Source organism: Coprinopsis cinerea, assembly GCF_000182895.1.
Source record: "Coprinopsis cinerea okayama7#130 chromosome 3 map unlocalized cont3.3, whole genome shotgun sequence".
Classification (NCBI taxonomy): domain Eukaryota; kingdom Fungi; phylum Basidiomycota; class Agaricomycetes; order Agaricales; family Psathyrellaceae; genus Coprinopsis; species Coprinopsis cinerea.
Genome location: NW_003307542.1, coordinates 2,343,231 through 2,369,291, shown reverse-complemented (window position 1 = coordinate 2,369,291; position 26,061 = coordinate 2,343,231). Strand labels below are relative to the sequence as shown.

Below are 26,061 nucleotides of genomic sequence, written 5' to 3'. Positions count from 1 at the left end.
TATCAAGCTACCCTTGTCCTTATAATAATGTTATGCTCATGTGCTTTACGATCTATTCTCAATACTAATACCATCATGATCTGATTAAGAGTTTGAGCCCGTCTGGGTACCGACGGTGGTCGTTACATCGCATTCCATCGCGCGTATGCACCGAACTGCATGGCTTTTCGACCGACTGCATGGTTATATTCCTCTACCCTGATTCCTTTCCCTGGTTGCTCTCCAATGGACTTGACGTAGTAGAGTGAAATCACAGAGCCTGCAGGAACCTGGACAGTTGCGACCCACGCCCCTTCGTCATTGAGATACATCGGCGTCTTCACTTTGTCGTTGGTATCGATTAGCATGACGTAGTTGTCCGCTTCAGCTGTGGACATGTGCTCGCATCGTTTGCGAACCGAGAAGGCGAGTGTCGTTCCGCCTTGGAGGCCGTCCCAAGCGGGTTGTAATGTGTACTCGTCTAGATTGGCTGCATAGAAGTCGCGACAAACAATAGGGCGTTTGCGCTCTCCCATGTACTCCCTCCAAGATACTGGGCCACCCGTCTCGTCAGGTATCAATTGGTAGGCCGGATCTTCAGTAGGGTAATGGCGTTTCACGAACTCGAGTGGATCGGCGGTAAACCAGAAGGGATTGAAGTGCTGGGTATAGGTTGTTCCGTTTAGCGCTCCTGCACCCCAACAAGCGTCGATTAGACGCCACTCTCCATCCAGGTACGCGATGTTCCATGCATGGTTCATCTCTGGGGGAGGAACCATTGCCCCTTCTTCTAATGGCTCTATCCCCCACCCTTTCCCGTGTCCAACAACCTTCTCTACCTTCTGCAACCCGGCCAACTGAGCCAATCGGACGAACAAGCCAGCATACCCATCGCACACTGCCAACCCAGATCGTAGCGTAGACTCCGGGGTCGCTGCTTGTATGTTCCCGGAGAAAAACGAGTTAACGTCGTACCTGACGTTAAAATGGAGCCAGGCAAAAATGGCCCTTGCCTTCTCTGTTTCGGTGGAGAATGGGCCGGTTAGGTTTTGAGCCAGTTCAGTAAGGGATGTGACTGATTCCTTTGGGAATAGCGAGGCGTGTTGGTCTACTCCGTCAAAATTGTAACATTTCAGGCAGTAATTTGTTGGAGTGTGCGGTATATGTTGAGTGCAGTGAGTTCCATTCGCAGCGGAGGTGACTAGTGGGCGCTGCAGTCTGGGCTTGGTGGATAGGTTGATCACCGGAGGTGGTGAAACGGGCTTAAGCATAGGGGGGAGCCTTCGCTGAGCAAGGGCGGCCGGAGGTTGTGGGTGTGATCCCAAGCTTCCATCCTCTTCACTTTCGGAGTAGTCCACCTGAAAATGGGGCGGCTGCATGGTGTTATCCTCCTGTTGATTAACAGCCTCCTGGCTTGGGAGCCTTGGGGGGTGTTGAGGAACACCTATCGTGCGCACCTTTCGAGGGCCAGGCGGCGGTGGTGGCTTGCGAGCCATTAGCCGTACTTTCAGGTCATCGTTGCCTGAAATGCGTGTCAAAGGCGGTTCTGGAACACTTTTACAGTCTCCAGTATTCCTCTGAGGTGGGATCGGCGGTACGGCGCGTCCAGGTACGGTGCATGAGCGCTTGATTGAACCAGGTCTAGAAGGGACAAATTCCGCCTCTCCAGCATTGACTACAGAGGCTCGAATCCCCTGTTCAGGGTCGCGGTTTGGAATGGAGGGTGGTGGGCGCTTGGGCAATGGAGGTGGCATTGCAAAGGATCCAGATTAAGCGCCCAAACTGTGCTTTTTTTCTGTCTTCGAGATGCAAAGCTGGCCTCAATCTACCAGCGACTTGTCGTCCCCCTGTGGGTGCTGGTAATGATATAGGCAAGCTGTGAAGTAACTGAACAGATCTTTCAGTGCCAAGGTATTGAAACTATGACTCGATTGGCTCGATACCTTCGTTACGGAGCAAACTAGCCGCTTGCGAAGGAGATTTGTCCCGTGAAGTGACCGTCAGGTCCTAGTCATCCACCTTTCTTACTACAACTTTCTTACAAGGGTAAATACATCCGAATTCCAGGCCATCAAAATTTAGGCGCTGATGGCAATGCCGAACTGCGCCGCCGCGGTTCTTGACTCGAAGTTAACAGTGCCCCTTGATTTGCACCTACCAACTAACACTCGGTATCGATATTCTGAACGCGATCTCTTGTTGACATGTACGTGCTTGAATGAGGCCTGTGGGCGATGACCGCCCACATTTCATCAGTCGTTCACATCGGGATGCCTTTCCAGCTTCCTCCGTTGCGTCATTCAGGGTCGAGCACATACCGGATCACAGTGTGTTGTTTGAGCTCTAGCTCCATACCAAATCAGCGATGCCAACTCTCCGCCATTTCCCTTGCATCTTACAGCACCAAGAAGCACCGTTCTAGTAACTGTGGAGACGGGACCGATGTCCTCAGGCTCATTGAACAGTTGAGCCTGCCGAACCAGTGATACCGTGATCCAGGCTCGACCTTCCTCGAGGTTTCAACGTTCAACAGCTACGTGAGGGTTGTTACCATCCCAAGCAGGATCTAACAAGGCACATCTTTCTCTTTTCCGAAAAATGCGTGGGTGTGCATTCATGTACAAGCGCGGGCACTTTAATCGACCATAGGGCAAGGAATGTAAGTAGTCCTCGGAGTAATCCGTAATGCTCGCGTGTGTGCATTTCATGGCACGGTGACTTTTAGGTGGATAGGTCGCGAAAGAGTTTCGAGTCGAGAAGTAAGGAAAGAAAGTTACAGGGACGTCGTCACTCTCGAGCCTTGAAACACCTCTTCTCATGATTTCAGGATGCGTAGAACAGCTTTTCCCGACAAATTCGTGGGTTCAACTTGTCTCCGCTCCACCGTACGAAATCACTGCCTCGACGGATCCTGAAGACCATGTGCATTAACCCTGTCATTTAGACGTTTATTACACGTGAAGTGCAAATCTTTTTGAAAAGCTTTATTGTACACTTCAAACGAGCAGTCTTCCGATTACTGTCAGCTTGCAAACAGCAAACGCTACACGTACAATTGGCACGATGTCCAACTCGACATGGCGTGTTCGTGATTTTCTGTCTCGACGAAAATTTATTCCTCTGTCGACGATCTCCTCTTGGGGAAAGCAGGTCTTTGTGCAGGAATGATCTCAGCCCATATATTCAAGTTCACCGTCGTCATTTCCCGTTTGAAGATTTTAACACCTAGATATCCCCGTTCCATCCCAACGGGCGCCTCTCTAAGGGCAGCATCGTCCCTCGCTCGCGTGCTTCTCGAGATTCGTGTACGGATCTATCTCCAGTTAACGTCGCCATACCTCCTCTGAACCAGTTCAGCTCGCCCACCCCCTGGGAAGCCGTATCTTCTTACGGAATCCGAAGAATCGACTCCTCGAGGGAAACATTATATCAAAGAAACATACGGTCGCAATCCGTCAACTCCTTGCAGTGCAACGGTCCCGATTGCCTTTTCGTGCTTCTCGTGCACATCGCCCCTCAATGCCACCGCCTGGAAAAATGAATAAAATAAAATAAATCAAGGGACTGGTCGGTCGATGAGACTTTTGTCGGTTAAACCTTCTAACAACGCATATCAAGCATGCGCGGCGCGCAAGGGACCCGAGTAAAACTGTGAACGTTGCATCCCTGGCTCGGGAAGGCCTTATGGCGATGTCGCGGGTTGGGCCCAACTCGATGTGCACCACGAGAAGAGGGTGCAAAATCTCGTGTGAAGTAGGTTCCAGCGTTTCGTTGAACCCCGTTTCTTCAAAAGCCCACATGTCCCAGTTGTTCTCACCCTATACCAAGTCATTTTGTGAATTATTCCCTCGAGGAGTGGGGGGAATCTCGAGGCCTTCAAATTCCTATTTCGAGAGAACAATAGAGCGGGATATCGCGGGACGGTCGCGGTCCTGAAGTCCTGATGCATGGAGTCAAGTGGATTCGAATCTCGATAGATGGGCAGGCGGGCGTGCTCACCCTAAGTGACGTTTGCTCACCAAGGTCATAGATTGAATCACGCTATAAGCGATCCCATTCCCGGAAGAGGCGCGGGTAACTCGCAGTTGAAACGTTGCTCGAAAGTCGAGACCCGACGGCGTCGTATAAACCAGAAGCTCATTGGTGCTGGAGTTCTCTGTCTTTAACCCTCCCTTGGTTGCTAAGGTCAGAACACGGACACTTCTCCCCATGGTCGTTCATGGCGAAAGCATTACATAGAAATGTGCGAAACTGAACAAGACACAGCCTTGCAAGTGCCACCAGTCTGAATGGTAGTGGATCGAATGAATGAATGAATGAAAGTCATATTATAGTCCTATCGAACGGTATATTCTAGGCGGACTTTACTTATGTTAATCTATTCTATATATTGTCCGTAGCGTGTTCGTCTACCACCCGCGTGCCCTCCCGCCCTCGCCAACGGCGGGGGCGGCTAAGCACGAGTAGGAAGGTTTGATGCCTGTAGGTTAGATGCGCGGCTTAAGGCCGTTATGCTAATCTAAATTGACCTGATTGTAACTACCTCGTATGAAGCCTGCCGCGCCTCTTGCCCCCCTCGTGCATAAGGTTTGCCTCCTCGGACTCTCGCTCTACTCTTCCGTCCTCTTCACTACCAGTCCCTTCAGTCTTTCTGTTCTCCCCAGGTAGTGGATCGACAGAGCCGGGTAAGTCTTGCAATCGTGATCCGCGAGCCATATTTTGCTGACAATGCTAGGGGCAGGACACGTGGATTGGACATTGGACGGAGCAACTGAGCTACAAAAGGGAAAGCAAGGTGAGTCTTGACCGATCTTCGCGACTCATGTACCAACATCCCAATGCTTCGCCACGCCAAATTCACAACCGCAAAAGCTTGACTGGAACCTAGAGTCGAGGGCGATTATAGTGGTGGCGGCTTGATCTGTTTCGAAGCCTCACTTGATACATAGGCGAGGGCTGGGAGCTCCAAGTCGGGTGTCTTTTCGATGATCGGAACCTCGAAACTGCCCCATAGCTGTGTTGATAGAATCTGAGGCTTCTGCCTCTTACAAGAATATCTGGGAGGTGGCAAGCTACCTGAGAAGTCAGAGTCAGGCAAATGCGGCCCTGAGCATTCTCGTGGTCCAGACTGATCTGGCCCCTACACACAGGGCAGAACCACCCCCGTTCATCGCCGAAACACGTCTAAACGATTTGAGAGCACCGGAAGGATAGGCTGACGACGGCGGTTCTTCCACAATGCCATTCCAGTCGTCCACAGTCGTCCACCTGACGCAGCGAGATGGGGACACTGAGTATGATCCGCAGATACAACGGTTACAGTGACTGGGATCGCGGTTCAACACTTCAGGCTATGATGTTGCGATATCCTGGGGACAGCGTCCTAATAGGGTGGGGAGAGCATATGAGTTATTGAATCGGAGGAAAGCATGGGTCATATTGTGCATAGAGATGGAACACTACAACATGGCTGGGGAATGACGTCCCCATAATTCATAGCGACGCAAAGGCAACCTCGAAAGCGTTGGTGAGCTGAATGTTTGATTGGTGCGTGCTCAATGATATGATACAGAAGCGGGATATGGTAGTTCGAACAGTTTATGATCGAGGCTTCTCCTGTTGACGAAACGAATTTGCATCAGTTTCTTATTGGCAGTGGAACAATCGACTAGAGGATAATGGTCGCGAACTGACCTTCTTTTCTTTCCAGAGCGCAAGGAGACCGACACCGGACACCTTGACGATCTTGAATCGCACACCGGGAATATCACCCTTGGCCTTGCCGCTACGACCGAAACCGGAGATGAGGACTTCGTCGTTCTCATCGACAAAGTTTAGGCAACCGTCATTCTGTTGGAGTTCGTCAGTCCGAGGTTCATAGCGTGCGATCAGGTGGTCGACGTACGGGGACGAAAGCAGTGACCTTCTTGCCGTTCTTGATGAGTTGGACTCGCACACACTTTCGGATGGCAGAGTTGGGTTGCTTGGCTTCGACGCCAACTTTTTCGAGCACAATGCCCTTGGCATGTGAAGAGCCTCCAGTGGGGGAGGTCTTGTAAACGTTGCCCAAGGCACGCTTCTTGTAGCCTTTATCGGCCTGTCAAACGGGTCAAAGGTATTAGAAAATCATTCCTATGTGCAGCCAACGACGACTCTTGCTCGGCAGGCGCTATCGAGATGTTTGGCGAGTCGTCGTTGGGGAGATAAGAACTTACCCATCGGTTGTCCCGTCGGTCGGTCCTGAGCTTTCGCGCTGCCTGCAATCCGCGAGGTTTGTTGGCTAAAAAATAGGCGATCAACAGGACGTCCTTCGAGGCGAGGAGAGGGGGAACATACAGCCCATTGTCGTCGCTGGCGATGATGAGAAGGGGTTGCTGAGGGAGAACGAGGCGACGACAAGCCGTTTGTTTGACCCTGATTGGCTGGGATCAGACAGTCACGTGTATCTCAAGTCTGTTGTGAACCTTAAACTAGTCCAGCTATATAGCCTGCTTCAACTCCGCTCGGCACTGAGTGGATGCCGGCGGGCGCTTTCTCCTTTCCCGAGACCCCGGTGCAATCACCGTGCCCCGGAGCCGCGTCGAGCATCGTCGAGGGCGTTTTCGCGCATGTCTGGGTGGATTCGCGGGTATTTAGCTCGAGGTAACCCGAATGATAGCACAGAGTAACACTGCGTAGATAAGGACGAGGGAATTATGCAATATGTATAAGGACTTGAGGTTATATAGGGAGCAGGCCGTATTCTAGGCGTTGCCCAGACGCCGGATCCAACGTCATCGAAAATGTAGCCGCCGGTCTCTTGCCTTGGTTCTTCCAATGCTGTGGCATGTCTGGTCGTTGTCGAGAACGCCCAAGTCGCGACTGGCTCCTGTCTTGAGACGCCATGCGCGTCTAAACCACAGCTCAGCGGTGCTCGACGAAGTTACTGCCAGGGGCTTCATCCAGGATGTGACACGACGCGCTGACCTGGCAAAAGCGCTCGAGGCCAAACCCCAAGGTCTGTACACCGGCATAGACCCAACTGCCCCGTCTTTGCATATAGGACACTTGATACCCTTGCTTTGCTTGGCCCACTTCCATTTACACGGCCACAAGATTATACCCTTGGTAAGTTCTCGACCTTTTCAATTGCCATCGTTCTCCCTGGCTAACCAGAGTAGATTGGTTCTGCGACAGGTCGTATAGGTGATCCGTCAGGTCGAAGCACCGAAAGGAAATTACAGCAGACCGAGCAGCTGAACGCCAATATCGCTGGACTCACTCGTTCCGTTACCAACTTCTTCGAACGCGCCTTCGTTCATGCGTCTCGTCGGCTCGGTCTTCAGCGGGATGCGCAACCGGAGGTTAAAGTTGTTTCCAACCATGTCTGGCACGAGAAGTTTAGCATGCTTGACTTCCTCCAAGTTGTCGGTATCCATGCTAGAATTAACACGATGATGAATAGGGAGAGGTAGGTCGTTCGTGGAAGCCGCAGCTTGATTGAGCCCACAACTTCTCCGTTTTTCGACAGTGTCCGAGCTCGGCTGTCTTCTCAGCAAGGAATCTCCTTCACGGAATTCACGTATCAGCTACTTCAAGCCTACGACTTCCACTATCTCAACCAGAACCACGGCTGCACGATCCAAATCGGAGGGTCTGACCAGTGGGGAAACATCGTTGCCGGGATCGAGTTGATTGGCAAACTGTCCCCTTCCTCGACAGCCCAAGGCACCGGAAAGGAGGCAACGCCACCCACCACAAGTCCCGACGCCTTTGGAATCACCACTCCCCTCTTGACTACCCCGTCCGGTGAGAAGTTTGGAAAGAGTGCTGGAAACGCCGTTTGGTTGGACGAGAACTTGACGAGCGTGTTCGACTTCTACCAAGTACGTGTATACCTGGATTCTGACCTCCAAATTTGTCTAACAGTATCATGAAGTACTTCTTCAAGTCACCCGACAGCGTCTTGCCTCTCTACCTGAACCTCTTTACCTTCCTTCCCCGACCCAAGATTGCCGAAATCGTGGAGACCCACAATGCTCGCCCCGAGTTGAGACTAGGTCAGAAGACCTTGGCAGCCGAGGTCACAGAGATGGTGCATGGAGGTAAGTTCGTTCTATTCACTCATCTCGAATGAACCTGACATTCTTCGCTAGCATCGGCCCTTGAGCGTGCCCAAACTCTCACATCCCTCCTCTTCCCCACTTCCATTTCGGCTTCTGCCAGTCCTGACGGTTCAGCCCAATCCGATTACTCTGGACTCACCACAGAGCAGATCACCTCTGCGTTTGACTCATCCGACCCCCGATTGGTGTACATCCCCGAAGCTGAACTGGTCGAGTCAACACCGGTGGTCAAACTCGCCAGTCGATGTGGACTGGTAGCGTCGAACTGTAAGTCGACTCTTTCCCTGTTGTTTTCAGTTGCTCATGTTTTCCTTCTTCAGCCGCTGGTCGTTCCCTCGTCGCCTCCCGCGGACTGTATCTCAATAACTCCCCAGTCCCAGATATCAAAACCACCATTTCCAAAAATCAGCTTATAGATGGCCGAGTTGCCATTTTGCGAGCTGGCAAGGATAAACTGTCGGTCTTGGTTGCCCAGTGATCACTGCTTCCCGTAGACTTTTGCTGGTCGCAACGCGAGCGCATGTGCTATAAACAGAGCCTAGAACTACTTCTCCGAGAGGTTGGATGAACTCATCAGGCTCTACTAATCCCCCACTCTACGTCTATCCTAGCCCTTAGCGCATAATGACCTCTTCACACCAGCCGCCCTAGCCGCCAGTACTATTCATGATAAATTAATTGTCCGCGATTATATAGACTAATATACCGATAGAGATTTGTCGCCACACCTCTTGCGAGTCCTGCAAATGGGCTGTAATCGCTTGCCTAGATCCAGCTCTGCTTTTTGATTAAATCCGAAAATTGGAATCGACGAAAGGAATGTGTGAGCCAACACACGCAGACGCGTGTTGGCGTGAAGTACGAACGAATGGATGGTGCGTGAGGACTTCGCGTGGCGAAAGGGTTAGTCTATCCGGATTGCCGTGTATAACCGACGGACAGCCCAGTAGGAAGCGGCGAACCCGATGGTCCCTGCACGAGGAATTAGCAAACGAAATTAACCAAGCACAGAGGCGGCAGGGCATCATACCAGTTGTCAAGAAGACTGCAAGGGCGATGAGGAAGAGATATCCGAGGTAGAGGATCCTACTCGTCATCGACTCCAAGGAGAGGCGGGTGGCCCAGTAGAACAGACCATAAGCAATTACCCAGAAGGCACTACCTCCGCCGACGAAGAAGGATCGCCAGTGCCACCTGTTTGGAACCGAAGGTTAAGAGGCAAGTCGCAAAACGGCTGGGAGGGTAAGTATGCTTACCGGTATTCTTCAGCGCAGAGCACGAAGTAGGTGAAGAGAATGGACACGGTGGCAGCGGTTAAGGAGACGACGCCTGCTGTCAGCGCAAGGAAACCAAACGCGTAGTACGCTCTTGATGCGAATAGACTCGACAAGACGAAGTAGAGTTCGACGAATGCAGCACCTGATTTTTATCAGTTTATTACAGCCGAAAGACTCGCGAAAGAACGGACACACCAAAAGGAAGAATCCCACTGAGGATAGCGGCAACCCATGGTCGAAGATAGAATGGCACAGGGGGGATTTGTCGAGGGATTTGGTTAACTCGGACGGGATGACGAATGCCCTGGGACACCGTGTTAATCGACATTTAGATTTCGGTGAACGAGATACCCTACCCCGTGCTTGGAACCATAATAGCTTCCAACAGCCGACAGAGGTGCAGAGATGCCGAACCAAAGAAGGATGATGGTCAGCATGGTGCCTAAAATTGGTGGTCAGGAAAAGATGAAGGTAATATCCTGCGCTATGATTGGCTTACCAAAAGGTACAGCTCCTGAGGAGCCGGCGGTGATGAGGAAGAAGTTGAGGAAGAAAACAATTGCAAAGATTGTACTAGGGACGCGTATAAGCAGAAGCTCTTCCTGGTATACGACATAGAGGGTGCTAACGTGGGTAACATCGTGGCTGTAAGGAAGGCGTTCTTCCTGCGATTAGAGCCTCCCAGTGAGGCATAGACCCGGGAAGAGATGTAGCCACCAATTCTATGAAATGTCAGGGTTCAGGTTGTCCATAATCAGCGACCAATCAACTTACCCTCCGAAAAGGGACCAGACGACAATCATCACTGTCGCAAGAGAGCCTCTGTTGGACGGTGACAGGAAGCCTAGCAGGGCAAAAACTAGAAAGCAATGCGTAAGATACACACGCTCAGTCCATCTCTTCATCCCCTACCTAGGGTTACGCCAACCATGGCGGAAAGCTGGGCTCCATTCCCAGACATGATGGACAGGAGCATGGGGAAGCGTGGTGTTCGGAATACTTCTCCATGGACGAGTTTCCATCCCCAGTCTTCCTGCACGTCCTCCTGGAAAATGGTTTAGTAGAGGACTCGGTTGGATTACAGTCCTGCATACATTAAGATCGACATTGTTATATCGAGCAACCTAGGATATCCTTTAGCATATAAAACTTATACGGACGTTATAATGACCTACATCTCGTGAAACACTTCGGACAAGGATCATGGACACCATAACACACAGGAAGACGACGATAACGAGAGAGTTGATCAGACTGAACCAGTGGATTCGGGGGTCGAAGATGTGGAGGTAGTTGTCCCAACGTGTTGCCCATGGAGTGTCGGATTCCTAGACTGTGTCAGCTGGGCGGTATGAAGATGAACGGGCATGGGGCGCACCATCCACGTTACCCGATATGTATATCGGACCGCTTGAGTACCATCTTCATTAAGCTTGAGTGGCTGCGTCTCAGAAACATCGCATCGAGGAGCACCGTCCTGAGGCCCACCGATACTTCCTGGCCATACGAGAACACCGACGACGCGGTAGGTACTCTCGGTCGGCTTGTGGTAGCTGGGCAAGAGTCAGAACGACAGCACGCTATAGTGAAGGCAACTGACTTGAGCATGATTTCATAGTGATTATTTAGCACAGGAAGGTTCTGGTTGACGCCTTCATTGTCTCCGAGGTTGAAACCAATGTCGTAGAACACGTCTCCCGTCCGCACATCTTGCTTCATTTCTGCCGCAGGTAGTCCATCTACTAGCCAATTGAGAGCATAATCTTCACGAATGCGGTCGTTGATAAACTTGGCCTCTTCAGAAGTGACATCAGGGACTGTGCAAAGAGCTTTACACGTTCCATTATCTTTAAGCATTTTGATCTGCAATATCCGGTGAATAGACGCCGGAGGGACGAGTAGCTGAACACGTACGTCGTACGGTGAATTGAAGATTCTGTCTCCAAACAATATAGACCCTAATGACTCTGGCTGTTTCTTGGGACCATCCTTGGGTTCACAGAAGCGTAGCTTCGGATGATAGTAGTCGTCTGAATTGACGGTCAATTCCCCGGAATTATTCATCGAATACAGTCTGGCTCACAGTTGATGAGAGATTTCTTCAGAATGTCTCAGTGACCTGTTCGCTTATATACAACTCTAATTTACATACCAGCTTTGCATCACTTGAACCAGAGAGCATTGGGGTCAATGCATTGACGAAGAGGTCGACCTGGTCACCCTCGGCATAGTCACGCGGCGCAGCGCCTGGTAGATAGAAGGCCTGTAAGGGTTGTGCAAGCAATATACCCGCTACTGCTGCAGATACTAGGCGCATCCTGGCTAGGACGTCGGAGTAATGGGATAACCTGCGTTCCAAGTCGAGATCAAAACTCGACGTGGGATTGTAACCCTAACCTCGCCTCCTTTAACCCTTCTCTACTCCTTCTATTTCCTTTTATCTGTCACTCTGGCTCCCTCAACTCGCGCCTTTGCAAGAAAAATTGCAATGCAATTCGAAGTCATTGCGAAATGCCACACCACCAAGGCTAGGGTCTCCAGGATGACACTAGCGCGTATGATATCCGTTCATTCGTGTCGAGGGAACAAAAGCTTAGGGCCGTCGTATTGCAGATGGGGTCACGATGCTACCGACCTTCATGCCAGTCGCAACCCAGGCTGCAATCAAAGGTCTATCGGCGCAGCAAGTGGAAGCATTAGGAGTCAGCCTAATCCTCAATAACACGTATCACCTCAACCTTCGACCAGGCTTGGATGTGCTGAACGCAGCGGGAGGTGCACACAAATTTCAAGGATGGAACCGGAACCTTCTGACTGTATGTGTTGCCAATTCGCGCCCTAAAGTCCTTCCAACGAACATATCTAGGATAGCGGAGGGTTCCAACTTGTTTCATTGAGCAAATTTACGAAGATCACCGAGGAGGGAGCACTATTTGCTAGTCCGTTCACGGGTGAACCGACGATGCTAACGGTAAGCGGGGAACGTCAAATGGTATTGTCTTCGCCGCAGCTCACCTCGGATAAGCCAGAGGAAAGTATCAACATCCAACACACAATCGGCGCCGATATCATCATGCAGCTAGACGACGTTGGTACGCCATCTGCCTCCGGCGCTTAAATCGGATCGACCTGATATCCCCCCAGTTTCTAGTTTGACTGTTGGTCCTCGTGTCGGTGAAGCCATGGAACGGTCTGTACGATGGCTAGACAGGTGTATCGAGCAGCACGAACGTGCAGGGAAGGCCGACAAACAGAACCTATTCGCTATCGTCCAAGGAGGCTTGGACCCAGAGCTTCGAGACCGGTGTCTGGAAGAGATGATAAAGCGACGGGACCGTGTGGCGGGCTATGCTATTGGTGGATTGAGCGGTGGAGAAGAGAAAGGTGCGCTTGGATCCATTCGCTACAGGAATAACCCATCTAACTGTGGTTCCTAGATACGTTCTGGAGAATGTATGCACTAGTAATAACGCCATACCGAGTCCATTAGCTGACGCCCTCCATCACCAGAATCAAGCAGTGCGCTGACAAATTGCCAGAAGATCGTGGGTTGATTCTACTCTCTAATAGAACTCAACGCTGACTTGCAGTTCAGGACCAAGATACTCCATGGGTATCGGTTTTGCTGAAGGTATTGGTCACAAACTTGATGGTCTATGACACTCCTGACACTTCATCCAGACTTGCTCGTTTGCGTAGCCCTTGGAGTGGATATGGCCGACTGTGTCTTCCCTACCAGAACGGCACGGTTCGGTGTTGCACTGACGCACAAAGGGCCCTTAAACCTCAGTGCGTGTGTTTTTTATCTCCAAGAAATCCCCTGCTAATCAACCTTCTCTCAGAGCTCAGCAAGCACGCAGCTGACTTCCGACCGATAGACGAGACGTGTCCTTGCCCAACTTGCACGTCCAAAATGACAAGAGCGATGCTTAACCACATCGTCACCCATGAAACGACAGCCGCACATGGTACGAAAGCGTTCCTTGTAACTTCTAGACTTCGTTACTGAGGCTGTCATTCAAGCTTTGACCATCCATAACATCGTCTTCCAAGCCCAGGTTATGGGTAGAGCAAGGGAAGCCATCATCAATGGCACCTTCCCTGACTATCTGCGCTCCTTCTTCCGCGACTACTTTGGGGACAGCGGATACCCCGAATGGTGCGTGAATGCACTCCGCACTGTAGGCGTGGATCTCTTGGAAGGAGTGTCTGTCCCGGTTGTACCTGGAAACGCTCCTAAATGGGAATATGCTAATCCATAAAACCTCCTACTATGTATACCACCTGAACACTACTTGTGAATACATCGCCATCGTAGTAGATAGACTAACATTGACACCACGGTTACCGCCTGCTCTTCTTCGAGGGCCTGGCGTTTTTGGCCTTGCGCTGCTCCTTGATTTTGCGGTCCTTCCTGATTTGGTCCACAGTCTTGAGCTCGGACTTGACCTTCCCAAAGGACTTGCCGCCATATCGGCGACTTGGGGCAGACCCCTTCTTGCCCTTCTTTCCAGGTAGTGTTGGTTGTGAGGGCCCCTCCTCTTCCATCCCAGCAGCCTCCTTCTCCTTCCTCTTCTTCAACTTGCGCTCGTAGTTCTTGTCCAACTTGTCCAGAGGCTTCGGCGCTGTGATCTGGTTGTGCTTGTACTTCTTTCCCCCAAATACCCGCCCACGGGAACCACTGCTGTTCTCAACTTCACCGACCCTAGGGAGGCTGACGCGGTGTTTAGCTTTCCATTCGTCGAATCGACCACTCCGATACGTCGCCGGAAGTTTGGCACCGCTTTCCGTCCGAATCATCTTCACATTGTCAGCTCCTACACCGTCGCCCTTTATGAACTTTTTCTTCTTCTTGTCCCAGGTGAGGGTGTTGTTTCGTTTGCGGAGACCGTCTCCATCGTCGCCTTCGAGGTCAAAAGCGACGTTCTGTGCTTGCCTCGCGAATGAAGACGCGCCATCGTTCAAAGAGTATCTGAGGAAAAGGACGATCAGTACTCAGGTGATAGACTGGAACCAACTGAACATACCCTCGTTCGGTATCTGCATCTTTGGGAGTATATGAGAGATAGAACTCTTCGTCGCGGTAACTGCCCTTCTTCTTGGAATCGGTGTTGAAGACGGCCTGGATGATTTCAAATCAGTGTGATACCAGGAGTGTAACACCGAAGAGGCCATACCGCGATATCCTCTTCGTCTGCCATCTCCACGTCCTTCGTATCGCGCTGCTCTACCTCTTCGTCCTCCCCATCAAAGTCGATGCCATCCTTTGCAGACATCTTCATCGCCTCCGAACGCTCGATCGACTTGCTCAAGGCTTTCCGCCTTTCTTTCATAAGAGCAGCAGTCTCCGCGTTGCCCTTGTGCGTAACCTCAAACACGGTTTCGGAAGGCTTGAATGAGCTAACCGCTCGCAGTAAATTGGCACGAGCCTCCTGTAGCTTTCGTTGATCCTCCGCGCCAGACCCGCGCAACAATACCGGATGTATGCTCGAATCCGAACCAGCCAAAAGCCATTTGGGATCCTTCATCATCTCCTTGGCTCGTTTATAGCTTGCCGGACTGGCTTTGCCCTTGCTTCGCTCGTACAAGGTGTGGCCACGGATCATGACCTGTCGAAGGGAAGGCAACGAGTGGTTGACGTCGTCTAGTGAGCGCGTATATTCAACCTCCTCGTCGAGGGTTTCGCGTCCGAACGTCCCGAGTACGAGATTCTCGGTGTAAAAGTGGTCCTCATCGCCGGGGACTGTGTTGACAAGAGGTCGTGCCAAGAAGAGTTGGAGGTCGAGGAGATAGGGAAGTTCAGAGTTCGTGATAAAAGACCATGCCCAACCTGGGCGACCGGCACGGGCCGTACGACCAACTCGATGCACGAAGACGCGGGCTCCATGAGGGAAGTCGTAGTTGACAACGTTTTGAAGGACAGGGATATCGATACCACGCGCCGCTACGTCGGTGACAACGAGGAGGTTGGTTAGGCCTTTCCTGAACTTGTCCATCTGGATGCTTCGAGCAACTTGGTCGAGGGAACCGTAGATGTGCGAAACCGAATAGCCGACTGTTATTAGGAGGTTGGTTAGGTACTCAACGTGGTGTTTTGTTGCGGCGAAGATGAGGGTTTGGTGTGGCGCAAGGGCGTGGGGTGCAACCTTGGCCTTCTTGCCTCCCTTCTTTTTCTTGTCCTTGTCACCGTCATCGTCTTCTAGTTTATTCTCCCCGAGAGGCACTTTAATGACGTCTCGGAGGAGAGTGAGCAAGCATGCTTCTTTTTCAGCTTGTTTAACAGAGAAGAACGCCATCTTCAAGTCTGAGCTGATTTTGCTTTCGGAATCTAACCGAACGAGCTTGGGGTCTTGAAGGCCAGCTTTGGCGAATTCGACCAACGATTTGGGGAGTGTGGCGGAGAAGAGGATGGTCTGTCTGGAAGGAGGGAGTCGGTGGAGGAGCTCGTTCATCGCGGTTTCGAAACCCATTTCGAACAGTCGGTCGGCTTCATCGAAGACAACATATTGAATTGACTTGAGGTCCAAATTCATTTCGACAACCAGATGAAGGAGGCGACCCGGGGTTGCGATGATACTATCCAGACAGTTAGTGAGATGGGATGGGCGCATTTGCGGAAGTACAACATACACATCGGGGTTGTTGGTGATCATCTCGAACTGCTCATCCAAGCCCTCTCCTCCGACTACAAGACCCCAGCGAAGAGACTGGCCCTTCGAGGACTCGCCTTCTTTATCTCCAGCATGGTCCCCCTTCGCGTGCCAGCCCCGAGCCAGCTCTTTTCCGACCTTGAGGATCTGAACCGCCAATTCACGAGTTGGTAGCAGAATGAGAGCTCGTGCTCCGAATGTGGTCTGATGAATTCCACCTAGCCGTTGGACAAGGGGTACCATATAGGCCAGAGATTTTCCTGAACCAGTTCTAGCCATGCCGACAAGATCTCGAGGAGGGTTTTCGAGAAGTGCTGGAATTGACAGTCGTTGGATGGGTGTCGGTATCCGATATCCCTGGAGGGTCAAGGAGCGCAAAAGAGAGGGATGAAGACCTGATATCGGTTAGCATTGGCGCTTGAAAGCGTTGAATGGAGGCAAGACGAACCCATGCTTTGAAAACTGCCTCCGCCCACTTCTCCCTTGGCCACCCCTGCTTTGCCCTTCGCCTGTTTGATTACTTGGGCACCTTGTTTAACATCTCGCTTTGTTATAGACGTTTTGATGAAATTAGCCAGATCTTCATCGTCCTCTTCGTGAAGTTCGTTGTCGCTTTTGGCTTTCTTTTTGGAAGCCTTCCCAGTCAGTGCAGAAGAAATATCCATGTCCATGTCGTCGTCTGAACCAGCAGATACAATCTCAAAAGAGTCATCGTCTTCGCTGGATATGGATGCAGCGCGTTTTCGTTTTGAGAGAACCATGGTGCAGTTGTGGTGGAGGAAGATATTGAACCTGGATTCAAGTGTTTTGCGCTCTCGGAAATAATTCGTTACGTAACGGGGATGAGCAAACTTTGAGCGCTTCAAGAGTGTCAAGCTGGATGCTTGCGGCTTCAAAGAATGAAGTCCTTGCGAAGGGTTGTCACCTTTCAAGATCCCAGGAATCTGGCCATCGAAGAATGGATAATGTAAAACCGCTATAAAGCACAGATGTGGCTTTGGAGTTCCCTTAAATGGTGCCTTCCTACCGGATGGTAGACAGCATCTGAATTTCAAGCTGCTTCGAATTCTGCACTATTATCTTAACCGTTTCGAGTGTCGAAACTCAGGATCACTCAATCCGTCCTAACCTTGGAACAGTTAAAAGGCGAGCGAATGGGCGTCTTGGTTGGGTTCGTCGTCTTTCTTTCCCAAGATGAGGTCCTTCAAAGCATCCCTGGTGCTTGTCCTCTCGGCACTCCACAATTCCCCCGTAATCGATGCCCTTCCTTCCCCTGGTGGTCAGAACGTGCAGGACGTTTATGCACCACCTGTCCTACGACCCATGAATGGTGAAGTGTTAACTGCGGGTCAAGTTTTCCGGGTCGTCTGGTAAGTCGTTCTCGTCGAGAAGAGCCGCCTACTCATGCTCCGACACACTGGCAGGGACGTAACTTCTCCTCCGCACCAAATCACCAATCCCTTTGGAGTGATCAAGCTTCGGAAGGGAAACTATACCATGTCAGGTGTGCGACAAAGCAATCTTTAGCCAGCGGTGGAGGGACCTGATGTTGCGTTTCCAGGTTCTCTCGCAGCTGGCTTCAGCATTCTCCAGGGATCAGCGCCGATCGTAATTCCGCCTGTTGCAGAAGGCGACGACTATCGCATTGTCTGTAAGTCCCTTGCCCTCTCGATCCAACGCAGATGACGATCTTGACATTCCGCCCGAAGTATTCGGTGATTCTGGAAACTGGAGCCCACCCTTTCGCATCGTCCCACCAAGGCGTCCTGTACACTGTCACAATTAGAGAGACGATACGTAGTTACTTAGCGTAGTCTGAAGGAATAGTACGAGCACCCAGTGACGCGAGACCGAGCCCCTGAGCCGGCTTGGAAAATGGTGCGCCCGTTTCCTTTCCCCCCATTGCCCCATGTAGCGACAAGCTCTCAAGGCGAGACAACACGAGGTTGCGTGGACCTTGGCTAAGGTCAAAAAGTGGATCCGTAGCCAAGCAGCGGCGATGTCGATGGCGCGATGATCTTCGACTTATCAAAAGGCAGATCCTCCTGAAGCCTAGTATGAAGTTTCGCGCTCTACGTTCGACGCGACAGACCTCGACTTGAGGTGGTTCCACGGACAGTTCCGGAAGAGACACCCCTCTTGACTGGAATTCCGCTGCCTGGAGCCACAGACGGCCTGGCCCTTGAAGAGGTGGAGGTAGATGAGGCTACCCCGACGTCAGTTAATCGCCTTTAAGCCAGACTAGTAACTTACTTGGTCTTGGGGGTGCCACTGTCCTGGCTCCCCTCATAGACGCCCTGGTGCCCCTCACTCCCCTCACGCCACCTCGGGCTGCAGCCCTTTCCCGTTTCTCCGCTTCAAGTCTTTCTTTTTCCTCCCTCTCCAGCCGTTCCCGTTCCTCTCTCTCGCGTCTTTCCGCCTCCCGTTGAGCTGCGAGCTCCCGCTCACGAGCCTCCCTGGCTATCCTCTCTTGTTCCTCTATCCTTTCCCGCTCTATTTGTTCATCGTCCTGCCAAGACGCTCAGCTGAATCCCCGAGAACATGGAAAAGGATTGAGGGCCTACCGCTTCTGCTCCGTACCACTCTTCATCGAAGATGAGTTTCGCAAATTCTTCGCTTTTTGAGAGGATGCCCACGTATTTGTTCAGGAGGGCGTCGGTTTCAGCTAGCTGGGCTGCAACCCTCTACAAAACCGGTCAACGCTTCAGCGATGCATCCTCGAGACGCTTTACGAACCTGGTTTGCGGACCCTGCCTCATCTAGCGCCTCGTTGAAAGAGGAGAATGCGGCATTCAGTTTCCTCAGCACAAAAATGTCGCTCTGAAGCTTCTCCTCTCGCATTCTTGCCGCTTTCCTCTTCGCAGCTTCCTCGTCTTCCTCCTCATGTCTCTGCGCTTCATCGTCTCCACTCCCATGGCCCCCCTGGTCCTCTGGGTCCACCAAGCGGTCGCTTGGCTTACTATCCTTTGGTGGTGAAGGACGAGAGAGTAAGCTAAATGGTTTTGCGCGTATAGTTTGGTCGAGGGAAAGGTCGGAAAGCGATAGATCGTCGACGTCGTTCGACTCGGGTAGCTCCCCTGATAGATCAAGCAGTTGTGAATCGTCAATGACAAACGAGAGGCCTGAGCTCGAGGGATCCATTGTATTTATGGCCTAGACTTGTTGTGACAGAGGGAAAACGGGCTCGGAAAGCAAGCTGAGGATGAATGTTTGGGACAAGGATTGATCAACTTGAAATCGCGCCGGTCTCATCACCACATGACACTCGCGCGACGCGACGCGCTCATCAAACGTGGGCTCAAGCAAGATAGGTCCACTATCTAAGCTATTCGAACTTTTGGGGGTGGTTGAGGCTTTTGGAGGGTAGATGGATTGTTGAGTATTTCTGTTGAATTGGTGAAGATGGGCCTATCCATAGCGCGACGCTTGAGAATGAGTAACACAGGCTCAAAGATGGCAGGTAGTTTCCATGACTTTGGAACGCTTGCTCGACTCTGAATTCGCCAGCCCAGAACCTTCCATTCCCTCCACGAGCGCCGTGACAGAGACAACTCCGTTTGATAACTCCTGGGGTCGGAAACCTGGGCCATTTGGCAGTGAAGATGGGATGACAATTTCCGTTGTTGCCTTTCCTTTCCGGGGCTTTCTCTCCATGGCCGATAAACTTGACTTCGTCGTGCTTCAATGCCCTCAGAAAGGTTTCATCGGGTCCTTCCTTGGTCCCGATGCTCTGCTGCGCCCCGCCCGTAACGCCAAACCGCGGGCTCCCGCGGCTATCCTGAATCTCGTTAGATCGGAACTTGGAGCTGGTGGTCGAGGCAAGACGAACCATGTAGGGTACACCCCTGGTAATATCCCTTTAAGTAACGACAGCGTACCAATCAGTGTCCACTTTATGTTCCCAGGCCCCGTCGAAGGGACTATAATCCAAAGTCTGGTTCACCTAGACCCGAGAACGCTTCGAACATTTGGTGAAGCTCTTGTCTATGGCGGCGAAATAAGCATTCTCGGCATACCAATGAGGAAATCCTTCAAGCCGGTTATGCGACCGCGGGCTACCACAATGACAAGTTTGCAAGTTTTGGCATACGGGGTCGAAAGAATGACGGGCTTTCAGCTGAACGAAGGGAGAAAGACTTCGAGTTCGCTTCGGGGTGTTTAACATGGCTCCAGCTCGAGAGGTCCATGGGGCGCAGTTGCTGGGCAACCCTCATCTATAGGGAACCAAATTATTTGGAGGTTTCCAACGAGTGCCCACGTCTGATCCACACACCCCGGTGACATTGCAAGGTGTTGACTAAATAACCCAGAAATTTCCTTCTCTTTCTCCCTTCCTATGATCCTGTACCATGCTGCGAGTGTCGACCTGGATGGCTGAATACATACCTGATTGGGATTCCAATTAATGGTAAGGATCGACAGTCGCACGTGACTGAAAAGTTGAGCGCAAGACTTGACGGATAGCATGGTTGGGAACCTCAAGTGCTCGATGTGGAGACATCAGGATTCAGGATAATGACAAGGGCTTACAGTTAAGACGAAACTGCCATCAGTAGCCAACTTCCTGTGGACTGTGGTGCCCCTTTTAATCAGCGCGTCGCGACGCGTCTGATGCAATCACATCGGACAACTTTGGCCCGCCATGTCCCAGTTTGTCTCTCAAAGGAAGCCACTAGTCTGGTTGATATACGAGGCAAATTCATAGAAGGTTGTACATAAAATAATTAGTAGGTCCTACCAAATGTCACAGGGGCGTAGTCCGAACCTCGCGTGTGCGAATCGAATAACAGGCGCTAGAAGTGCGCCAGTGACTGCCAGTCCACTGGTATGTCACTCCACACTGTTGAATCCGGATTGTTGGACGCACCGTGTAGGCTGCTATCAAACCCTATTGGTGGACTCGTACTTTGCAGGTACGATCCACCCGCCGGTTCTTGTGTCCCCAACAGTTCAGCGGTCTGGGCGGCGGCTACCAGGGCTGCCCAGTACTGGATGGACTCGTCCAGCTCAAAAAACTCAGGTTCGTTTACTTGGCCCGTCACAAAGGGAGTAGCCGAGGCTCCCTCCATCATCTGCTGCATGGCGACAGACTCGAGTGCCTCGACCGCAAGACAATCCTTCTCATAAAGCTCCCATGCTTCCTCGTTCCTTGGCTCAGCCAGCATTCGTGATGTCTGCCCATCCAGCACACGCCTCAGAATGTCCATCTTCGTCCAGATATTCCTCTCCCTTGCGGCCTGTTCTCGCAATTCTTGTAGTTTGGGGCATGGCCGCCGGAAAGGCGCGAGTGGGACGAACGGCTACAGGAGAGAGTCAATGGTGGTCCATTCCTAAAGGAAGGGAGCATGGCTTACCTCATTCACATAGGGAGGAGACTCGACTGGCGGTTTGGGTGGGGTAGGCCTCGTTAGTGGTGTCAGCGTTATCCCAAACCTAGACGCCCGTTTAGCCCAGATCTCCATTTGTGTCATCGTCATTGTGGTTTCGAAGTCTTCTTGTTAAGGGCTTGTGTCGGTTTTGCGGCTACGAGGCTTTGTATTCTTTGGTAATGAGCCCCTCAGGAGTTGCAACTTTAGAGTATTTATACTCCCGAAGCCCGAAGAGATGCCTTATTGTTTCTTGCCAAGCACTGTGGGATGCCACTGCAACCCGACATGAAAAGGCCCAACCATCACAGTGCGTTGCTATCGGTTATCCCAGATCCCCTCCGCAACCAACGTAGAGCGAGTGAACTCATGGCATGTCTCCATATTGTGGCGCATGCAGTTGTTCCCATGCACTCGGACCCGCGGATCTTGCAACCCGTCTGTTGCGTCATCTCTGGTTCTAGGGCCATCGGGAGGAGCGCTACCCTTTGTCCGCCCCGACGGCTACCACAATGAGAGGCAACAAGACCACATGTACAGAGGTATCTAGAGGCCTGAAGATTGACCACGAGGAGAAAACGCCGGGGGAAACAACGGCCACGCCGAGCTCCTTAATGGACAGTTGTCGACAAAGAAGAATGGAATTCAGACGCAGTTTAAGGATGCAAAGAACAGAGATAGCAAGGGAAAGGTGGCGCAGATAAGATAATGATCGGAAACAGTACAGACAGCGAAAACAAAGCGAATGGCGAGAATACATACAGCACGAGTTTTAAGCTTGAATGCACACGAAACGACCTAACGGGAGCGACTCCCAGGTGTTACTTTGAAACAGCTAAAGGGTAGGCCATAGTAGGTGACGGTCTTCCAAAAGACACCGCACTGTCACTTTGTCATGAGTCACGGTCCTAGCAGGCAGCGGAACAATAGAAAAGCTCACCTCGCGCTCATCGGCAATCTAGTCCCGCTCGCAATGGGGGACCTCGTATCTTGACTCGGCGCGCACGCACTGATATGCGGGGCATGGGCCTGCGAAAGACCAAGTTCTCGGGGAGATACGCTGGGCGAGGCTCGAGGCTGATCATTCCTTGTAGTCCTAGGTGAGCGAGTTCGATTGTTGAGCCACGCAGTCCCTCCACTAAGATCAAACGGAGGGACGGGCGACTTGGGTTGTGTCACCTGCGTGGAGCTGGAATTTCTTGCCGATTCACGAGGTGTACGTGAAGATCCGGAAGTATGAGATTGAGACTCCATCGTGACAGAACTACCTGAAATGATCCTGTGGTGACTCGCTGGCGTCGAGATGGGGTCTTGGTTGGGGGACCGGATAGGCACATCCATGGGGGGAGGGCTCGTCGAAGGTCGATTGTAAGAAGACGAGCTTCGAGCTGCGTCAAAACCAGGGACGGTGTGAATACCATTGATTTTCGATGTCCTGGTCGACGATGGCGCCTTTGTGGACGGTATCTGAGGGCTGCTGATATTGGTGAGCGACACCTCCGCGGGGTGAAGAGGTGAAAGCAATTGTGTTCCATCTCTCGTCTGAACTGACTGAGCAGCAGCAGCCTTCCTTTCTCGAGCAATCTCCCGGAATGTCCGCAAATGTGCAGGTCTCCCAACGACAACGGACCCAGATTTCATCGACCACGATGAAGAAGAGGAAGAGGAAACAGGGGAGGCCACGTCTTCCCGTCGCTGGCTAGACCCGGAGCGCTGTATCTCAGTATCATAGTTGACCAAATGGTCTGAATGGGAGCGGATAATTCCCGTAGAGTGCATTTCGGGAGAAGCAGGCCTGGTGATGGGAAGGGAATAATGATGCGAAAGCGGTGGAGGGTGATAAGATCTCGACCTCTCATCTGAGCGACCCTGCAGAAAGTCGTGGGCTGTTTTGTAGCTCCCTGAGCGATCATGAGGCAGATGCATTCCCGGGCTCGAGACACTCATGCGATTGAAGGGCTCGGATAGACTGTCGTCGTACTCATCCTGAGCGAGCAAGAGCGTAGGCTCCCTCTTGATTGGCTGTACCGGCGCACTCGCCGAGGGCCCACCGTAAGCGCGGTTGCTGCTACTAGACGGGTTGAATCGTCTCAAGGGACGTGCCAACCGCCGTATCTGTCCCTTGGCCAGTCGCTCCCGATATATCTCTACTGCTTCCGCTTTGGTCTTGACTTTATCAAAGCAAGAGTTGGGTACCCCTTTGACTTGTGGCCCAGCGTCAATCCTGCGGAAGGCTGTTAAGCACCTTGTCCAGCGGAGGTCGCGGTCAGACTCACCAAGTGGGATAGACTCCGGGTACTAGACCTGCACAGACAACATACCAAACTTTTGACACCACATTGTGACCCCAAGGACCGTCTATGGGGTCCCAAATGGCGTTGTCGGGAAAGGTGACAGCAGTGCCATCAAAGTCGTTGCTCTGGACAGTCTGGACGATGCCCTTGCGTAGCGCCGCGTCGTAAACAGCACGGGCGTCCGCCTCTGAGTTGAACGAAGCATAAACGCTCACATCGTCCAAGTCCAAAACGTGAGGCTCAGCCCTGGACCTAGAGTCACGGCCACACTCATAAGTCAGTCGCGTCTTACTCCACGGAAGAGTTGCATTGCAAATGGGGATACGAACCAAGGAAAGTATACTCCGGTCTCTCTGCCACGAGCGACGACGCACCACCGACCCATTTCTTCCGCCTTTTTGACTGTGAGAGCAAACTGTGGGGAAGAAATGTGGGGGATGGTGAACCTGAACGACTCGGCTCCGCGCGTCCGAGCTTTTGAAGTCATTTTAATCCCACGTGGCGAGCCAGGTTCGAGCTCAGACTAACTCAGCTGGTCATCTCAAAAGGGTCCTCGACCGGAGAGGACCATTGGAGGAAGTAAAATCCATTGCGAATGTAGTTCCAGCCACTTTCCTTCTCTCGAATCCAACCGGCACGCGTCTGTACATTTCAATTATCCCAATAGCGTAGAAGCCAATCCTCTTATGGAAGATGTCACCCTCGAAGTCACATTAAAGATATAGGCAATGGAGAAGACGCCTATGACCACGAGCTCTTGTAGGATTGGTCAACCAACCGCGAAAGTCGTCACCCCCATGAGAGAGCGGTCCGATGGAAGTTCTAGAAGCAAGTCGGGGTATTGGCTTGCAAGGGGTAGATATTGTGCGGGATAATCCGAGATAAGCAGCACGGGGTGGGACGGGCATGGTGGCGTCGAGAATCGAGTCGGTCTTCAAAGTCTAATCTCCAAAGGTAGATCGATTATCACGAAAAAGTAACCCAAAACGAATTACACTTGGATGTAACCATTCCGTGATGTTCGACGAGGCTTAGCAGAGGAGCAGAGATGAGACACGACGTCGCTGAGCATATAGGGTACTTCTTGCCAGAAATCTCGATGGCTGTATACAAACACGTCGCGTGTTAGTGCACGAGCCATCGGAGACAAACCACGAAAACTACTCACGGAATCAAATCAGCCCCTCGGGCGCCATAGGTGGTATAGTTGTAATAAGCACCAATCGCGAAATATGCGATAAAGGCGAGGAATATCCTAAAAGCATGTCAGAGAGCCTAACCTCGAGGAACAAAAGTATTCTCGTTACGTACAGCATGAAGAACCAACCCAAACCACTGCCTACAGGTTCCTCAACCTTCTTATCATCGTTAGGTGGTGGTTTATCGCCATTTTTGAGGGGGCACCCTGCGATACCGAAATACTCCACTTCCAACTGGGAGCCGTCGTAGCCCACGATGGTGATGTTAGTTGGTTGCTGCGGTTCACACCATAATGTGAATTTAAGTGATTGAGCGACGGATGGCGTGGTTTCAGTGGATTCCGGCGGGTACTGGGAGCCATGGAATATGAGTGTGAGGTGCTCTGGAGCTAAAGGGGGAGAGAGTCAGGTAAAAGCCGCCCATAACTGAGAAAAGGTGACTGCGTACAAGGGCGATTAAGCGTTAAATTGGGACGGAGTTTCTCAGTTTGAGCGAGTGGAATAACAGATATTATCCGCTCCGAGTCCTCCCCTTTGACATTGATTTGCGTCAAACATGCCCTCGTTCCGCTCGGGCACTATAAGGAAGGAAATTAATGGGCCAGGATGGAGAAGGCAACTTGAGCCAAAGTACCTGGTCTGTCTCTTGTACGTCCTCCTTCACTTTCAAATCGTCGCACAAGTTGAATGTAAGAGAGTCGATGGTCGTCGTTGGTGGTGTTGACCTCGTCCGGTTGATCTGGTGTTCTCCACCCAAGCTGGTGAGGTTGTACTGGTTCCCCTGGACGGACTGTAGGCAATTGAATTCATCTGCCCTGACCTGCAGGAGTGTCGTGGCGAAGAGAACAAAGAGAACAGGCAGGCGCTCGAGCAGCTGGCGCCGCAGCATCATGGTGGTTAGAAAGAGAAAGGGAGAAGACTGCAAACGACTGATATGGCTCAGGCAGAAATCGCGGTGCGTCACCAAGAGCGACGCTCAGTACTTAACGCTTAGTCAGCTGATGGACGGCAACAATATCCTTGGGCGCTCAAAAAATCGGGCAGGGCACTTGGAACTTGGAAGCTCATCTTTTCATCGAGCAGGGAGATGTCTGAGAACAATCCATTGAGACAAGAAATGAATACATGTAATACTACTGTAAAGATGCGACCTAGAGAAAGCATAGCAAGTCAATTAGTGCACTGTGGGAC

At 51.7% G+C, this 26,061-nt stretch overlaps 12 protein-coding genes across 12 annotated transcripts; 3 read left to right on the top strand and 9 right to left on the bottom strand.

Annotated features, from left to right (window-relative positions):
• Positions 1–122: 122 nt before the first annotated feature.
• On the bottom strand, positions 123–1,733 carry CC1G_06859 (kyphoscoliosis peptidase; the record flags this gene model as incomplete). Its single annotated transcript, XM_001830541.1, has 1 exon — positions 123–1,733. One exon carries the CDS (start codon positions 1,731–1,733, stop codon positions 123–125), a length of 1,611 nt encoding a protein of 536 aa, XP_001830593.1.
• A 1,358-nt stretch (positions 1,734–3,091) lies between these two features.
• On the bottom strand, positions 3,092–4,190 carry CC1G_06858 (hypothetical protein; the record flags this gene model as incomplete). The annotated part of the gene is made up of 4 exons (XM_001830540.2): positions 3,092–3,269; positions 3,423–3,508; positions 3,585–3,797; positions 3,999–4,190. 4 exons carry the CDS (start codon positions 4,188–4,190, stop codon positions 3,092–3,094), a joined length of 669 nt encoding a protein of 222 aa, XP_001830592.2.
• Positions 4,191–5,395: 1,205 nt separating this feature from the next.
• Positions 5,396–6,627, bottom strand: CC1G_06857 (40S ribosomal protein S23). The gene is made up of 6 exons (XM_001830539.2): positions 6,444–6,627; positions 6,316–6,393; positions 6,195–6,259; positions 5,885–6,076; positions 5,674–5,829; positions 5,396–5,595 (listed from the first exon to the last, which is right to left on the bottom strand). The coding sequence occupies exons 2-6, from the start codon at positions 6,320–6,322 to the stop codon at positions 5,578–5,580; spliced, it is 438 nt and encodes a 145-aa protein (XP_001830591.1). The 5' UTR covers positions 6,323–6,393; positions 6,444–6,627; the 3' UTR covers positions 5,396–5,577.
• Positions 6,628–6,795: 168 nt separating this feature from the next.
• Positions 6,796–8,562, top strand: CC1G_06856 (tyrosine-tRNA ligase; the record flags this gene model as incomplete). The annotated part of the gene is made up of 6 exons (XM_001830538.1): positions 6,796–7,086; positions 7,140–7,429; positions 7,490–7,844; positions 7,898–8,063; positions 8,115–8,351; positions 8,405–8,562. 6 exons carry the CDS (start codon positions 6,796–6,798, stop codon positions 8,560–8,562), a joined length of 1,497 nt encoding a protein of 498 aa, XP_001830590.1.
• A 41-nt stretch (positions 8,563–8,603) lies between these two features.
• CC1G_06855 (endosomal P24A protein) lies at positions 8,604–11,678 on the bottom strand (the record flags this gene model as incomplete). Its single annotated transcript, XM_001830537.2, has 15 exons — positions 8,604–9,056; positions 9,115–9,278; positions 9,341–9,503; positions 9,557–9,665; positions 9,718–9,803; positions 9,861–9,934; positions 9,991–10,083; positions 10,136–10,220; positions 10,274–10,406; positions 10,456–10,485; positions 10,537–10,689; positions 10,740–10,914; positions 10,962–11,391; positions 11,445–11,460; positions 11,514–11,678. The coding sequence occupies 15 exons, from the start codon at positions 11,676–11,678 to the stop codon at positions 8,989–8,991; spliced, it is 1,944 nt and encodes a 647-aa protein (XP_001830589.2). The 3' UTR covers positions 8,604–8,988.
• Positions 11,679–11,780: 102 nt separating this feature from the next.
• Positions 11,781–13,623, top strand: CC1G_06854 (queuine tRNA-ribosyltransferase; the record flags this gene model as incomplete). Its single annotated transcript, XM_001830536.2, has 11 exons — positions 11,781–11,916; positions 11,975–12,177; positions 12,228–12,332; positions 12,387–12,453; positions 12,506–12,745; positions 12,799–12,814; positions 12,872–12,906; positions 12,957–12,992; positions 13,043–13,150; positions 13,204–13,329; positions 13,385–13,623. Exons 2-11 carry the CDS (start codon positions 11,986–11,988, stop codon positions 13,621–13,623), a joined length of 1,164 nt encoding a protein of 387 aa, XP_001830588.2. The 5' UTR covers positions 11,781–11,916; positions 11,975–11,985.
• Positions 13,624–13,705: 82 nt separating this feature from the next.
• Positions 13,706–16,772, bottom strand: CC1G_06853 (ATP-dependent RNA helicase DBP10; the record flags this gene model as incomplete). The annotated part of the gene is made up of 5 exons (XM_001830535.1): positions 13,706–14,333; positions 14,389–14,483; positions 14,539–15,937; positions 15,992–16,406; positions 16,460–16,772. The coding sequence occupies 5 exons, from the start codon at positions 16,770–16,772 to the stop codon at positions 13,706–13,708; spliced, it is 2,850 nt and encodes a 949-aa protein (XP_001830587.1).
• Positions 16,773–17,205: 433 nt separating this feature from the next.
• Positions 17,206–17,797, top strand: CC1G_14231 (hypothetical protein; the record flags this gene model as incomplete). The annotated part of the gene is made up of 4 exons (XM_002911654.1): positions 17,206–17,381; positions 17,436–17,515; positions 17,573–17,662; positions 17,721–17,797. 4 exons carry the CDS (start codon positions 17,206–17,208, stop codon positions 17,795–17,797), a joined length of 423 nt encoding a protein of 140 aa, XP_002911700.1.
• Positions 17,798–18,083: 286 nt separating this feature from the next.
• Positions 18,084–19,152, bottom strand: CC1G_06852 (hypothetical protein; the record flags this gene model as incomplete). The annotated part of the gene is made up of 4 exons (XM_001830534.2): positions 18,084–18,217; positions 18,265–18,520; positions 18,576–18,695; positions 18,748–19,152. 4 exons carry the CDS (start codon positions 19,150–19,152, stop codon positions 18,084–18,086), a joined length of 915 nt encoding a protein of 304 aa, XP_001830586.2.
• A 1,652-nt stretch (positions 19,153–20,804) lies between these two features.
• Positions 20,805–21,488, bottom strand: CC1G_06850 (hypothetical protein; the record flags this gene model as incomplete). The annotated part of the gene is made up of 2 exons (XM_001830532.2): positions 20,805–21,311; positions 21,366–21,488. 2 exons carry the CDS (start codon positions 21,486–21,488, stop codon positions 20,805–20,807), a joined length of 630 nt encoding a protein of 209 aa, XP_001830584.2.
• A 656-nt stretch (positions 21,489–22,144) lies between these two features.
• CC1G_06849 (hypothetical protein) lies at positions 22,145–24,158 on the bottom strand (the record flags this gene model as incomplete). Its single annotated transcript, XM_001830531.2, has 4 exons — positions 22,145–22,259; positions 22,318–23,601; positions 23,654–23,923; positions 24,001–24,158. The coding sequence occupies 4 exons, from the start codon at positions 24,156–24,158 to the stop codon at positions 22,199–22,201; spliced, it is 1,773 nt and encodes a 590-aa protein (XP_001830583.1). The 3' UTR covers positions 22,145–22,198.
• A 462-nt stretch (positions 24,159–24,620) lies between these two features.
• On the bottom strand, positions 24,621–25,802 carry CC1G_06848 (hypothetical protein). Its single transcript, XM_001830530.2, has 5 exons — positions 25,505–25,802; positions 25,319–25,448; positions 24,983–25,259; positions 24,840–24,926; positions 24,621–24,774 (listed from the first exon to the last, which is right to left on the bottom strand). Exons 1-5 carry the CDS (start codon positions 25,760–25,762, stop codon positions 24,663–24,665), a joined length of 864 nt encoding a protein of 287 aa, XP_001830582.2. The 5' UTR covers positions 25,763–25,802; the 3' UTR covers positions 24,621–24,662.
• Between the last annotated feature and the right edge of the window lie 259 nt (positions 25,803–26,061).

Excerpts from the sequence above, each read along its gene's own strand:
- CC1G_06848 (XM_001830530.2), bottom strand. The coding sequence starts at position 25,762 with ATGATGCTGCGGCGCCAGCTGCTCGAGCGCCTGCCTGTTCTCTTTGTT. Across the intron at positions 25,449-25,504 it reads ACGTACAAGAGACAGACCAG|TGCCCGAGCGGAACGAGGGC; the intron begins GTACTTTGGCTC and ends CCTTCCTTATAG. Across the intron at positions 25,260-25,318 it reads TTTAACGCTTAATCGCCCTT|CTCCAGAGCACCTCACACTC; the intron begins GTACGCAGTCAC and ends CTCCCCCTTTAG.
- CC1G_06857 (XM_001830539.2), bottom strand. Across the intron at positions 6,077-6,194 it reads ACCGACGGGACAACCGATGG|GCCGATAAAGGCTACAAGAA; the intron begins GTAAGTTCTTAT and ends CCCGTTTGACAG. Across the intron at positions 5,830-5,884 it reads AGGTCACTGCTTTCGTCCCC|AATGACGGTTGCCTAAACTT; the intron begins GTACGTCGACCA and ends GAACTCCAACAG.